Below are 15,195 nucleotides of genomic sequence, written 5' to 3'. Positions count from 1 at the left end.
TTGAGAAGAGGAGATTAAGGGGGGATATGATCAACATGTATAAATACCTGTACATACTGTGAGGAAAATAAGTATTTGAACACCCTGCTATTTTGCAAGTTCTCCCACTTGGAAATCATGGAGGGGTCTGAAATTGTCATCGTAGGTGCATGTCCACTGTGAGAGACATAATCAAAATTTTTTTTTCCAGAAATCACAATTTATGATTTTTTAACTATTTATTTGTATGATACAGCTGCAAATAAGTATTTGAACACCTGTCTATCAGCTAGAATTCTGACCCTCAAAGACCTGTTAGTCTGCCTTTAAAATGTCCACCTCCACTCCATTTATTATCCTAAATTAGATGCACCTGTTTGAGGTCATTAGCTGCATAAAGACACCTGTCCACCCCATACAATCAGTAAGAATCCAACTACTAACATGGCCAAGACCAAAGAGCTGTCCAAAGACACTAGAGACAAAATTGTACACCTCCACAAGGCTGGAAAGGGCTACGGGGAAATTGCCAAGCAGCTTGGTGAAAAAAGGTCCACTGTTGGAGCAATCATTAGAAAATGGAAGAAGCTAAACATGACTGTCAATCTCCCTCGGACTGGGGCTCCATGCAAAATCTCACCTCGTGGGGTCTCAATGATCCTAAGAAAGGTGAGAAATCAGCCCAGGACTACACGGGAGGAGCTGGTCAATGACCTGAAAAGAGCTGGGACCACCGTTTTCAAGGTTACTGTTGGTAATACACTAAGACGTCATGGTTTGAAATCATGCATGGCACGGAAGGTTCCCCTGCTTAAACCAGCACATGTCAAGGCCCGTCTTAAGTTTGCCAATGACCATTTGGATGATCCAGAGGAGTCATGGGAGAAAGTCATGTGGTCAGATGAGACCAAAATATAACTTTTTGGTCATAATTCCACTAACCGTGTTTGGAGGAAGAAGAATGATGAGTACCATCCCAAGAACACCATCCCTACTGTGAAGCATGGGGGTGGTAGCATCATGCTTTGGGGGTGTTTTTCTGCACATGGGACAGGGCGACTGCACTGTATTAAGGAGAGGATGACCGGGGCCATGTATTGCGAGATTTTGGGCAACAACCTCCTTCCCTCAGTTAGAGCTTTGAAGATGGGTCGAGGCTGGGTCTTCCAACATGACAATGACCCGAAGCACACAGCCAGGATAACCAAGGAGTGGCTCTGTAAGAAGCATATCAAGGTTCTGGCGTGGCCTAGCCAGTCTCCAGACCTAAACCCAATAGAGAATCTTTGGAGGGAGCTCAAACTCTGTGTTTCTCAGCGACAGCCCAGAAACCTGACTGATCTAGAGAAGATCTGTGTGGAGGAGTGGGCCAAAATCCCTCCTCCAGTGTGTGCAAACCTGGTGAAAAACTACAAGAAACGTTTGACCTCTGTAATTGCAAACAAAGGCTACTGTACCAAATATTAACATTGATTTTCTCAGGTGTTCAAATACTTATTTGCAGCTGTATCATACAAATAAATAGTTAAAAAAATCATACATTGTGATTTCTGGATTTTTTTTTTTGATTATGTCTCTCACAGTGGACATGCACCTACGATAACAATTTCAGACCCCTCCATGATTTCCAAGTGGGAGAACTTGCAAAATAGCAGGGTGTTCAAATACTTATTTTCCTCACTGTAAGTGGTCCATATAGTAAGCATGGTGTTGAGTTATTCACTTTAAGGTCATCACAGGAGGACAAGTGGGCAATGTTTACAGGAGGAAAAGAGATTTAAGCTCCAAATATGGAAAGGCTTCTTTACAGCAAGAGCTGTGAAAATGTGGAATAGACTCCATCAAAAGTTGGTTCTGGCCAGCTCAGTAGATTGTGGATTCTTTCCTAAATGCACAATATATAACTGGATACTAATATTTATAGGTAAAGTTGATCAGGGGAATATCCAATAGTCTCTCCCCCCACTGGAGCAAACTGAATCATGCTTTATTGTTTTTTTTCTGCCTTCCTTGGGATCAACTATGGCTAAAGGATTGTGTACATGGGAGGTTTTCAATTTGTGTGCGTTTTGTTTTTCCTTTCTTTTTTTTGTGGGTTGAACTGGGTGGCCTTGTGTCTTTTTTTAATCACACTAACTATGCAACTATGTAACCAATTCTGCTTAATGTTGAACCTGAAAGCCAGGAGCTCCATGTCCAGTGACCCCACCTGCGACAGAGGTCTTGAAGCACCACTGATCACTCAGGATGTCCACATGCCCATTTTCCTCCCCTGGGATGTGTATGGTGGAGAGGTCTGGAACATGAAATTCTTCCCTAGCCTGGATCCGGTCCTCTTCTCTTTGAGAAGTGAGAATCTGCTTCCATGCTGATGAGTAATGTAAGCTACTGCCATAGCATTGCCGACTGATCTCTGGTCAGATGACCTAGTAGATGAAAGGTCCAATGTTGAAGGAATAACTAAGGCACCCTTGGTTCCAGAATATTGATCAGGAGATACAGTTGTGCTCATAAGTTTACATACCCTGGCAGAATTTATGATTTCTTGGCCATTTTTCAGAGAATATGAATGATGACACAAAAACTTTTGTTTCACTCATGGTTAGTGTTTGGCTGAAGCCATTTATTATCAATCAACTGTGTTTACTCTTTTTAAATCATAATGACAACAGAAACTACCCAAATCACCCTGATCAAAAGTTTACATACCCTGGTGATTTTGGCCTTATAACATGCACACAAGTTAACAAAAAGGGGTTTGAACGGCTATTAAAGGGTAACCATCCTCACTTGTGATCTGTTTACTTGTAATTAGTGTGTGTGTGTGTATAAAAGGTCAATGAGTTTCTGGACTCCTGGCTGATCCTTGCATCTTTCACCCAGTGCTGCACTGACGTTTCTGGATTCTAAGTAATGGGCAAAGCAAAAGAATTGTCAAAGGATCTGCGGGAAAAGGTAGTTAAACTGTATAAAACAGGAAAGAGATATAAAAAAAAGATATCCAAGGAATTAAGAATGCCAATCAGCAGTGTTCAAACACTAATCAAGAAGTGGAAAATGAGTTCTGTTGAAACCAAACCACGGTCAGGTAGACCAATTACAATTTCAGCCACAAGTGCCAGGAAAATTGTTTGGGATGCTTAGAAAAACCCACAAATAACTTCAGGTGAAATAAAGGACTCTGAAAATATTGTGGTGTGGCTGTTTAAAGATGCACAATTAGAAGGCACTTGAAGAAAGATGGGCTGCATGGTTGAGTTGCCAGAAGAAAGCCATTACTATGCAAATGCCACAAAGTATCCCGCTTACAATACGACAAACAGCACAGAGACACGCCTCAAACCTTTTGGAACAAAGTCATTTGGAGTGATGAGACCAAAATGTTGCTTTTTGGCCACAAACATAAACGTTTCGTTTGGAGAGGAGTCAACAAGGCCTATAAAAGAAAGGTACACCTACTGTAAAACACTAAGGGTGATCGCTGATGTTCTGGGGATATGTGAGCTAAAAAGTCACAGTAAATATTGTCAAAATTATTGGCAAGATAAATGCAGTATGTTATCAAAAAATACTGGAGAAATATTTGCATTCATCAGCCAGGAAGCTGCGCATGGGACGTACGTGGACATTCCAACACGACAATGATCCAAAACACAAGGCCAAGTCAACCTGTCATTGGCTACAGCAGAATAAAGTGAAGATTCTGGAGTGGCCATCTCAGTCTCCTGACCTCAATATCATTGAGCCACTCTGGGGAGATCTCAAAACGTGCAGTTCATGCAAGACAGCCCAAACATTTACAGGAATTGGAGGCTTTTTGCTAAGAGTAATAGGCAGCTTTACCCTCTAAGACAGTGGTTCTCAACCTGGGGGTCGGGACCCCCTTGGGGGTCAAATGATGATTTGCCAGGGGTCACTGAATCCTGGGCTGTTCCTGGAGCCCACGGCCACCCACTGAGCCACTCATTCAGTTCACGACATGGCTAGGGGGCAGAGACTAGAGGTCAGCTGACTGGTGAAGAATGTGAAGTGGGAGGGGCTGGAGGAGACCCTATCTCCTGATTTTGGCATAGGTGTCACTGCTGCGAGACACCACAGAGTCGGAGACAACGTGAATCTGGAGACACAGTGAGTAACACTACCTCTGATTAGAGTTGCCATTAAAAGTCCTCACTACAGTTCTCAGATCAGCAGATGACCTTGATCAAGAGCACCTAAGTTGACTGATCCCAACTCCCCACCAGCACTGCCACTATTCCCATTAACCCCCCCCCCCCCCCCAACCAAGGAGTAAGAGAAGGAATAAAAGTAGAGAATACATGGAAGGGAGAGAAAAAGAGGGGGAGGAACAAAGAAAAAGGGAGTGAAGGGCTAGAGAGAGGGATGGGGGGGAAAAAAGGGTAAGAAAGGAGCACAAAGAGAAAGAGGGGGTACATCCTCAAATGTTCCATAAGGGTTTTAATACTGTACGAGTGGAAGGGACTCAGGGGGCGCTAAATGTCCTTGGGATAGGGGTACAAATTACTTGTCTTGCCTTGGGTGCTAACAACCCACGCTACGAAAATAATTTTACTGTTAGGGGTCTCCACAACTTGGGAAATTTTATCAAGGGGTCACGGCACTAGAAAGGTTGAGAACCACTGCTCTAAGAAAATAAAGAGCCTCGTCTACAAATACCGCAAAAGACTTCAAGCTGTCATCGATGTTAAAGGGGGCAATACACAGTATTAAGAACTGGGGTATGTAAATGTTTGATCAGGGTTATTTGGGTAGTTTTTTTTTTCATTATGATTTTAAAAGCATAAACACAGTTGATTGATAATAAATGGCTTCAGCCAAACACTAACCACGAGTGAAAGAAAAGTTTTTGTGTTATCAATCATATTCTCTAAAAAAATAAATGCCAAGAAATCAAATTCTGCCAGGATATGTAAACTTATGAGCACAACTGTAAGCTTCCTCCTTTTTTGCCATTCGTGTCCCATTGTGGGGATTTTCCTTATTGTCCTGCCCCATAGACAAACCAGAAAGTGAGAGCAAATGCTTCCAAAGTGAGGGAAATCCTGGTTATAACCAGGGACATCGGAACTAGTGTCCCCGTTGGAAAAGTTCCTTTATTACTGTTCTGGTGGCAGCCCAAAATTTGGGGATTTTTTTTACCGTAATTTTTGATGAGAATGGTAAAAAAGAGGGTGGATCTCTCTAACAGGGGCACAGACAACAATAAAAACCTGACTTGCGCTAATCCATTTTCATTACATCCAAAACGAAAAAATTGTTTAGGAAGCCACAATAGGAAATGGCTTTCTTTGGTGGCACAACAAGAAGAGGAGCCAGGACTGGTGGCGGGGGACCATAAAAGAGGAGGAATGGAAAGTAAAAGTACCCCAGGGGCTTTGTGTTGCATCAAGAAGAATTAAAATTGAAAGTATCAAAAACAATTTTAATTTGAATAAATGTATCACAAAGAACATGTCTGTTGTATTAAAACATAAGTGCCAAGTACTAAAAATAAAAGATATACATGATAATTCACCTTCAGCCGGGCGTTTTCTTCCTTGCCCCCTCCTGCTTCTATGTGGGCCATTTGAGGCATTGGACACAGCCACAGGGTCTTTGGTCGGTTCACAAAACCAACACATGGGAAGTCTTTCTCCCCCCAGCCAGTAATGGGCAAATATACTTACCAGTATAAATATTATAATTATGGTAAATGTTTCATTGCTTAGAGTGTTTTCTGTCACATGTACAATTTCACCTATACAATGTATTCCCTTTTAGAGCATCTCCTGTTTACCCCTGAAAAGACCGCCATTTACAAGGTCGAAGCGCATCAGGGTTCCTATTTTTATATTGTACTTTTTTTATATTGTACGATTACTATGCCATGCTATTTTACATTCGCCCACACGACTGTATTATCATGTATATTTTTTATTGTTAGTACTTGGCACTTATGTTTTAATACAACAGACATGTTCTTTGTGATACATTTATTCAAATTAAAATTGTTTTTGATACTTTCAATACTAATACTTCTTGCTGCAACACAAAGCCCCTGGGGTACTTTTCCTTTCCATAACAATTTGGGGTGTGCAGCGACTTCACCCGCTTCCCAGTATCGCTTTCTCTCTGTAAAAGAGGAGGAACGGTTCTGCTCTGTGCAAAGCCATTGCACAGAACAGGCAAGTGTGATATGTTTGTTATTTTAAAAAGAAAAAAATTGGTTTCACTTTAATGTGATTGTAAAGGGTATTTAAAAAAAATGGTATACTTACCTGCTCTGTGCAATGTTTTTTCACAGAGCAGCCCAATTCTACCCTTCTACGATCCCCTGCCGGCATTCTTGGCTCCACCTCTTCTCTTCTTGGTGTGCCACCATAGGAAGCCGCTTTCTATGGTGGCACACCTTGGGCTTGATCCGCAGCCACCCTGCCTTTGTCCATAGACACAGACAGCACTCTCGCCCCCCACTTCCTTGTCACAGGATTTGAATGACAGCAGCAAGAGGCAATGGCTCCCGCAGCCATTAAACCCACCTTGTGAGGGGGGAGAGTGCATTAAAATAAAACAACTTCTCCCTTTAGACCCACTTTAATACATACTGTATGTAGACATTAGTTGCAGAAGATAGGACCCTGAACATTGTAGGAAGTGCAGAAAATCTAGGAGATGGATTCAATTACCATACGTTGTACTTGATGGACTGTCTTTTTTCAACCTCACGTACTATGTAACTTTATGGAAAGTCCCATGAGTTTTGGGGATGCCAGGAAAAGGCACTATAATGGACACAAAATTCACTAGTGTGAGAAAGTCCAGAACAGCTAGAGAACACTGAAAAGTCAGGTACGTACTATAGAGGGAAGAAATATCATTTTTGAATCTGATAATAAAGGCAATTGGGGCCTCAGTCACACTTAGTTTGAGACCCAATAGGGTAGAATTTGATTCTGTCATGGATGAAACTAGACCATACTTAAAGGTCCCTGCGAGCATATTACTCCATTAAATGTACAAAACCAATACAAATTCTGAAGTGGATATGAGGGGTTATGTGTGCATAGGAGAGCTCTCAGCCCCCCATGGCAGAGGTAGAAAATTAAATTAAAAATACTTTGATAAAGAAAGACACTATAGTAGTAAGTGATCAAGGTTATAGGCATTGATTTCTTCTGGGGATATCGACTAATTGACCCTAGAAGCAATAGTAGATTATAGGTTAAGGGCACCAGTTGCAGCAGGACATTCCTCATCTTTGAAAATACATTTTGCACCGCCTAGTTGAAAACAAATATGCCCAAAAGGCCTTACATACTCACAAACCGAAGTAGCAAGTGCTTATATACGCCATAGGTGCCTGGAGGTGACTAAATCACAAAAAGGTGGGTAGTGGAACTAGATTGGAGACCAGATGATTCACAAAGGGCTTCAGGAGCAGGGGTAGCAGAATAGTGTTTCTTCTAGGCTGACTTCAACAATCAATTCCCTCAGCTTTAACCATTAGGCTGGGTATACACTATGGCCCAGATTCACAAAGCACTTATGCCGACGTATAACATGTTACGCCGATGTTAGTGCAAATGTGCGCCGGCGTATGTGTGCGCCAGACCCACAAACCAACATGCGCCTAAAAACAGGCTACACCCCGCCGACCTAGCTTGCACAGGCCGGCGTAGGGTGGGCGCACATATGGTCTGGGCGCATGGTGCTGCTCCCATTGATTAGCCATTCAAACATGCAAATGAGGAAAATACGCCGATTCACGAACGTGCGTGTGCCTGGCGCATTCTACGCGAGATGCGCGTAAGTTGTATGCCCGGCGTAAAGTTATTCCCCATAAATGAGGTGCAACCCGGCAACAGACATGCACAGGTCTGCACCAGGGAACACAAGCCGGCATATTGTGCGTTGGACGTCTGTCTGGCTGGGCGTACGTTATGTTCACGGCGTACGCAGTGATCCGGCGTAGCTTAGGCAGTTGTGCCGGCGTGGTTGTGAGCAGGCGCAGGGGGGTGCTGTGCATGCGTCCACGTCACGGCGCATGCACAGTTCGTGATACGTACCTGTCTGGCGCTCGGCCCATAATTTTCATGGGGTCATGCCTCATTTGCATAGGTTCACGACCACTTCCACCTACGCTGGCATGCGCCTTCGAAACCCACGCCACGCTGGGAGCACTGGCTTGCTGAATGCAATGCTTGCCTCTCCGCGCTGCGTTGGCGTAGCGTACAGTGTTTGCTCTACGGCGGCGTAATGTGCGCCTTGCTCTCTGTGAATCTGGGCCTATGTGTGGCCACGGCTCACAGCAGGGAGTCCATAGTGCCCCCAGTTACCGTTTCAGGTCTGAATTAGGTCCGAATTTTTGCCTAAATTCGGACCTGAAACTGAGCCAAAGATGCACAGGACCCTTCTGCTGTGCGCTCTGCGACCACCCCTAGTATGTGTGCACTGGCTCCATTGAGAGCAGGTCACACTCTCCTGTCATGCGAATTGGGTGCAGGGAACGCCGCATTAAATTTGCATAAGTGTAAAGTAGTCCAGCCTTCTAGGACACTAGAAAAAAAATTAGGCATGATGGTTGGAGACGAGGTTATACAAGGGCTGGGTGTTTTGTTTCCCAGTGTTCCATCATCCTAAAGGCAGTTAACTTAAATGTTTAAGAATTTCTGCCATTCCTGTCTTTCTCAATGAAAAAGAAAAGACCCCTTTACACACTATAACAATTTCAGAAAAGCTGTGCGAAATGATGTACCTGTACGTCGTTTTGTGCATGAGATACTGTGGGTGGGTGGGCGAACGGATGTGCCGCTGCACGACAGGATAGCGTGCACAGGACTGGCAGACTCGATGTCCGCCGGCCACCCACGATCATGGTTCAAAGAGGCAGATCAGGGATCTGCCTATGAAAAAACAGGCAGATCCCCATTCTGACAGGGGACAACATGGAGATCTGCTGTTCCTAGTGATTAGGAACAGCGATCTCTGTATTGTACCAATGAGCGCATCCCCTACACAGTTAGAGCACACCCAGGGAACATAGTTAACCCTTTGATGGCCCCCTAGTGTTAACCCCTTCCCTGTCAGTGTCATATATACATTGATTAGTGCATTTTTTAGCAATGATTACTGTATTGGTGTCACTGGTCCCCAAAAAGTATGCAGCAATGTCACAGTCCCGCTAAAAATCGCAGATCGCTGCCATTACCAGTAAAAACAATAAAAAATAAATAAAAAAATCCATAAATCTAGCCCCTATTTTGTAAACGCTATAACTTTTGCGCAAACCAACCAATATACACTTATTGTGATTTTTTTTTACCAAAAATATGAAGAAGAATACAATTTGGCCTAAACTGATGAATAATTATTACATTTTTTGGGGATATTTATTATAGCAGAAAGTAAAAAATATTGTTTTTTCACAAATTTTCGCTTTGTTTATCGTGCAAAAAATAAAAACCGCAGAGGTGATCTAATACCACCAAAATAAAGCTATATTTGTAGGAAGAAAAGGACATAAATTTTGTTTGGGTATAGTGTCGCGCATTTGTCAGTTAAAGCGACGCATTGCTGTATCGCATAAAATGGCCTGGTCATTAAGGGGGTAAATCCTTTCAGAGCTGAAATCGTCAAAGGGACTACATAATTTCTGATTCTAATAAACCTGTCAAGGATTCTCTTTCCCATTATACTTACCACTCTGCTGAAGTATTTGTCCAAAACTTCCACAAAGTTATGAATAAGCTCAAAAACAGCCATCTCGTTCTGCAACAAATAACAAAAAAAAATCAGGCACTTTTATGATTGAGATTTAAGCCTGATTTAATATTATACTAACAGGACATCACACATTACACTGGAGCACCTACAGAATTACTCATAATATGCCACAAACTTTTAACACATACAGGAAACAAGAATGTAAAAAGTGTAAAGAATAAACTGCGCTGTGGGTAGTGTATTATAAATACAATAATCAGCTGCCACACGACTATAGGAGAAAGCAATAATTTGATAAGAACAGAAAATGTAGCGCTAATATTTGCATATAAATATGGAAGTGAACCACATCTAATAAATATTTAAACTAGATCTGCGTGTGTGTGGTACCTCAATCATAAAGTATCATCACGTGACCATGTTCAATGGAAATTAACTAAATAAATAAACCATGAACTTAATAAGTGAAAAAACAAATTGTGATAACACAATATTAGTGAATAGAAACAAAAGGTGTAAAAAGCGACCAAAGTCCAAATGAATGAAAAATAAGATGACTCCACCACGGATATAGCCCTCAAGATGGAACAACAGCTTGTCAGAAGTACCACCACCAAAGGCAGGAGGGGGGGCTTACCGAATGTCAATGACTAGGGGAGGCATATACCACCCAAGTCACCAAAAGCTAAATAGTCGGTCAACTCAATCAGTGCAGCTGGTCCTGAATCCGATCGGCTACTCGACAATAGTAATCCAAAGCTTCAATGTATACCAACGATGTATATCATGTATTCTTGTAGGGGTAGAGGCTCAGGCCCGGATTCTCGTACGAGTTACGCCGGCGTATCTCCAGATACGCCGTCGTAACTCTGAGTCCGAGCCGTCGTATCTATGCGCCTGATTCTTAGAATCAGTTTTGCATAGATTTGTATAAGATCCGACGGCGTAAGTCTCTTACGCCGTCGTATCTTAACTGCATATTTACGCTGGCCGCTAGGGGCGTGTACGCTGATTTACGCCTAGAAATATGTAAATCCGCTAGATACGCCAATTCACGAACGTACGCACGGCCGACGCAGTACAGATACGCCGTTTACGTTAGGCTTTTCCCGGCGTAAAGTTACCACTGCTATATGAGGCGTACCAATGTTAAGTATGGACGTCGTTCCCGCGTCGAATTTTGAAAATTTTACGTCGTTTGCATAAGTCGTTTGCGAATAGGGCTGTACGTAAGTTACGTTCACGTCTAAAGCATAGACGATTTGCGGCGTAATTGCGAGCATGCGCACTGGGATTCTTTCACGAACGGCGCATGCGCCGTTCGTAAAAAACGTCAAATACGCGGGGTCACATGTAATTTAAATAAAACACGCCCACATCATCCACATTTGAATTAGGCGGGCTTACGCCTGACCACATACGTTACGCCGCCGTAACTTAGGGCGCAAGTTCTTTCTGAATACGGAACTTGCGCCCAACTTTACGGCGGCGTAACGTATCTGAGACACGTTACTCCCGCCGATAGATACACCAATGTATCTGAATCCGGGCCTCAGTATCCACATGCTGGTGATTAGATGTGGTGGCTGCATTAATTTTTACTTCTTCATGACTTTATTTTCAGGAAGTACAGAAAACACATGCTGATCCTGCCAGTAATGCAGTGTCCTTGTCACTTCCTGTGAGCTGAAGTCCTCGAAAAAATGCTTTCCGCTAAGAGCTCACACAGGCATGGTGACTTGGGTGATATATGCCTCTCCTAGTCATTGGCATTCAGGTAAGCCCCCCCTCCTGCCTTTGGTGGTGGTACTTCTGATAAGCTGTTGTTCCATCTTGAGGGCGATATCCATGGTGGAGTCATCTTATTTTTCATTCATTTGGACTTTAGTCACTTTTTACACCTTTTGGGCCAGATTCACGTAGAATCGCGGCGGCGTAACGTATCCTAGATACGTTACACCGCCGCAATTTTTCATCGCAAGTGCCTGATTCACCAAGCACTTGCGATGAAAACTACGCCCGCGGCCTCCGGCGCAAGGCGGGCCAATTCAAATGGGCGTGTGCCATTTAAATTAGGCGCGCTCCCGCGCCGGACCTACTGCGCATGCTCCGTTTCCTAACTCCCGCCGTGCTTTGCGCGCCGTGACGTCATTTTTTTGAACGGCGACGCGCATAGCGTACTTCCGTATTCCCGGACGGCTTACGCAAACGACGTTGATTTTTAAATTTCGATGTGGAAACGACGGCCATACTTTAGACAGCAATACACTTGCTGACTAAAGTTAAGGCACCAAAAAAAAAGTGTAACTTTGCGACGGGATACTAGACTAGCGGCGACGTAGCGAACGTGAAAAACTGTCGTGGACCCGCCGTAACTCCTAATTTGCATACCCGACGCTGGTTTACGACACAAACTCCCCCCAGTGGCGGCCGCGGTACTGCATCCTAAGATCCGACAGTGTAAAACAATTACACCTGTCGGATCTTAGGGATATCTATGCGTAACTGATTCTATGAATCGGTCGCATAGATAGAAACAGAGATACGACGGCGTATCAGGAGAAACGCCGTCGTATAACGCCGTCGTATCTCATTTGTGAATCTGGCCCATGGTTTCTATTCACTAATATTGTGTTATCACAATTTGTTTTTTCACTTATTAAGTTCATGGTTTATTTATTTAGTTAATTTCCATTGAACATGGTCAGAAGATTTTTCACCTTATACCTGTCTGGTATGCGTATTTGTAGCGCCTTGGGAGGTATGGCCGGTATCCATCACGCCCTCTGTGTTAGCAGCTTGTTTGTCGGCCCCTGCGTGGTCTTGTTGAGACTGGTTGTCCCTCCTCTCCCCCTTCTTTAGATTCCATGTTGAAGTGACGAATCTAACCATTCTGTCCAACACACTTGGAACTTAGATGATTGGTAGTTTATTTTACTATCCCCTTTCGGCATATGCACAGCGGTGCGAAATGGTCAGCATTTGTAATTTATTAACTAGATATGTACATACTTACCTTTATAAGTGTTCTCTATGGGTACACATTTATTTACGCATGAGTAGTACTGTGGATGTAAATATGTGTTTTTTATGTTATATTCTTTGTTTGCTCTTGTCGCCAAATACAGATATCGTCATTAGCATAAACTGCAACACCCTTCCCCTGAAAAAGAGGTCCTTAAAAGAAAGAAGCCTCGAAACGTCAACGTTGGGTGCACTGTCTCACTCTTTAGACAGTATAGGCCGGGTATATGGTTCTGCATTATTATTGTTATTTATATACTTTTTTCAACACTTTGTGACTTATAATTTTGTCACTTAGCTACCCAGTCATTCCAACTTAAAGTCCCATTGAGGAAACACACCCTTCGGGGTGAACTTAGACATTTTGTATTTAGGGATGTGGTCTGACTTAGGTTTATAACTTACATTTTGGGACACCTATTTTTGTTTTTTCCAGGCTCCTAATGCCTTCTTGATCCTTAACGTAAGCCACTATCGTAGCATTGTCTGACCTCATCCTGACTGGGTGCCACTTCAGAAGGGTGGTCCTTTGCTGCAGGACCAATAGCAATAGGAACACTCCTTCCCAGAGCCTAGCATCTGTTGTGATAACTTTAAGTGGATGTCCACAGATGTTGTGCATTCTCCTTGTCACAGAGAGGTGACTACTGACCTTGTGGATTCCATGCAAAATTTTGGAGATTGAAGGAATTTATTGAGAGATTTTAAATCCACAAACGCCTCCATTGGGTTTTGGTACCGTGAATGGGTTTGAGTAAAATCCATTGAATCTGTCTTGTGGCGGTACTGGCACAATGACTCCATGGAACAAGAGGTGGAATTCTGCAAATCTTCCTTTGTTTTTTTTGAAAGAAGAAAGTGGCAATAGAGTTTTTAACTCTATTTTGTGCCCCTTTGAAACCACGGATTGAACCCACAGGTCTGGGACATCTGTGATCTAGAGAGACAAACTTTAAAAGAAGTCCCCCCACTTTTAGGAGTAAGGGAGACCCTTAAATGGGCCAAGCCTTGCGCCAAAAAGGAAGGGCTAAACTTAGGTTTTGAAGTTGAAGCCTGATTAGAGCAGACAAGTGCTCTGCATTTAGTGAAGCTAAGGCACTTCTGAAGGGGGTGGTTTTGGGATCTTCCACTGTGTAAGTAAATAAAACCTTCCCACCAGTGACCTCTTGGTCAAAGGCCTCACCAAACAGATTTCTTCCTTGAAAAGACATTTGTTTGAGGTGTCTTTTGCAGGAAGTTTTATAGCTACACAGAAAAGCAAAGCAGAAGGCAACTGCTGTAATTGCTATGTAACAGCACAATTCTGAAATACAGGGTCAGGTTGGTTTCTCATTGTCCTAGTCCAATTAGCTGCAGTTTGACATATTGAAATTGCAGCAAGTGCTTGTTGCAGGGCTGGACCTGCAAGATTACAGGGAGCTTTTAGGAGCCTCTCCAATTTCTATCTGCAGAATCTCTGAAAGAAAGAACTTCAATAGGAAGCATGAGATGTCTGTTTAGGACAGACGGCAGGATCAACTACAGGAACAGACCAGTAAAGATTTTTGGGGAGAGTGGAAATTCTTTCAGGAGGGAACCAGTTGTAATAGACAACACATTCTATCTGTTCATGAAAAAGAAATATTTTGCAGGCTTTTGTAGACCTCATTGTATCCAATGGGTATGGCAAAACAAAGAAGAGTTAGTTTGCGCAATGACAAGGCTTTTGCAGACAGAGGCAACAATCTCATCATTGTAAGCAAGCATGTTGCTAGAAGCTCCCTCTTCAAAATGATGACAATCTAGGGTTGAAAAATCTTCCCCAGCTTCCTCCAATACTGCCTGAATATTCCCTTTATTCCCTTCTGTGTCCTCTAGGACTGGCATATAGGAATCTGACTCCAAATTAAGAAATGGGAGTAGAAGAAGAGGCATAGCGTTTTTGCAGCCTGGACTGAGGTGGCTGTAATAAAACTGTAATCTGTAAAAGGAAATGTAACATAGATGCAGAGAATTATGGTTTAGTCAAATAGGCCATTGGTTGTGTGCCTGAAATACAGCTAAAATCAGATGCCAAGACTGACTATAGATACAGTTCTTGCTCTAATGCAAGGGATCCATCGTCAGTCTAAGGTTGAGTGTTATGTGGTCTTTCGGCAGAGCAAATGTTAGCCTGTGATTAAACTGTTAATGTTATTTGTTATTTTATAAGCGTGTTAGGAAATATATTGTATTGTTTGCTCTGTGAAAAGCCCTTCCATGTGAACCTTACCTTTAAGTGGTTGTTAAGCCGTGCTGTAATGCTATAAATACCTAAATTCAGAGCAGAGATCCGCGATCACTTGACCAGCCAGCTTTCTTCTTTCCTCCTTTGACAGATGCAGCAGGAGGGGCTGAGATTCCCTTGCTGACGTCAGTCAGGAGGGGAGGAGGAGAGAGCTGGCTGGTCATGTGATCGCGGATCGACACACTTAAATTAGTATTTACAGC

At 43.0% G+C, this 15,195-nt stretch overlaps 1 protein-coding gene across 1 annotated transcript in view; it reads right to left on the bottom strand.

Moving 5' to 3' along the window:
- Nucleotides 1–15,195, bottom strand: part of AP4S1 (adaptor related protein complex 4 subunit sigma 1) — a 103,760-nt gene that overhangs the window by 27,964 nt on the left and 60,601 nt on the right. Inside the window, exon 4 of the mRNA XM_040333577.1 lies at nucleotides 9,679–9,747. Coding sequence (XP_040189511.1) covers nucleotides 9,679–9,747 — 69 coding nt within the window. The remainder of the gene's footprint in view (nucleotides 1–9,678; nucleotides 9,748–15,195) is intronic.

The sequence above is a fragment of the Rana temporaria genome, chromosome 13, assembly GCF_905171775.1.
Source record: "Rana temporaria chromosome 13, aRanTem1.1, whole genome shotgun sequence".
NCBI lineage: Eukaryota > Metazoa > Chordata > Amphibia > Anura > Ranidae > Rana > Rana temporaria.
This window is presented reverse-complemented; position numbering and strand designations above follow the sequence as displayed.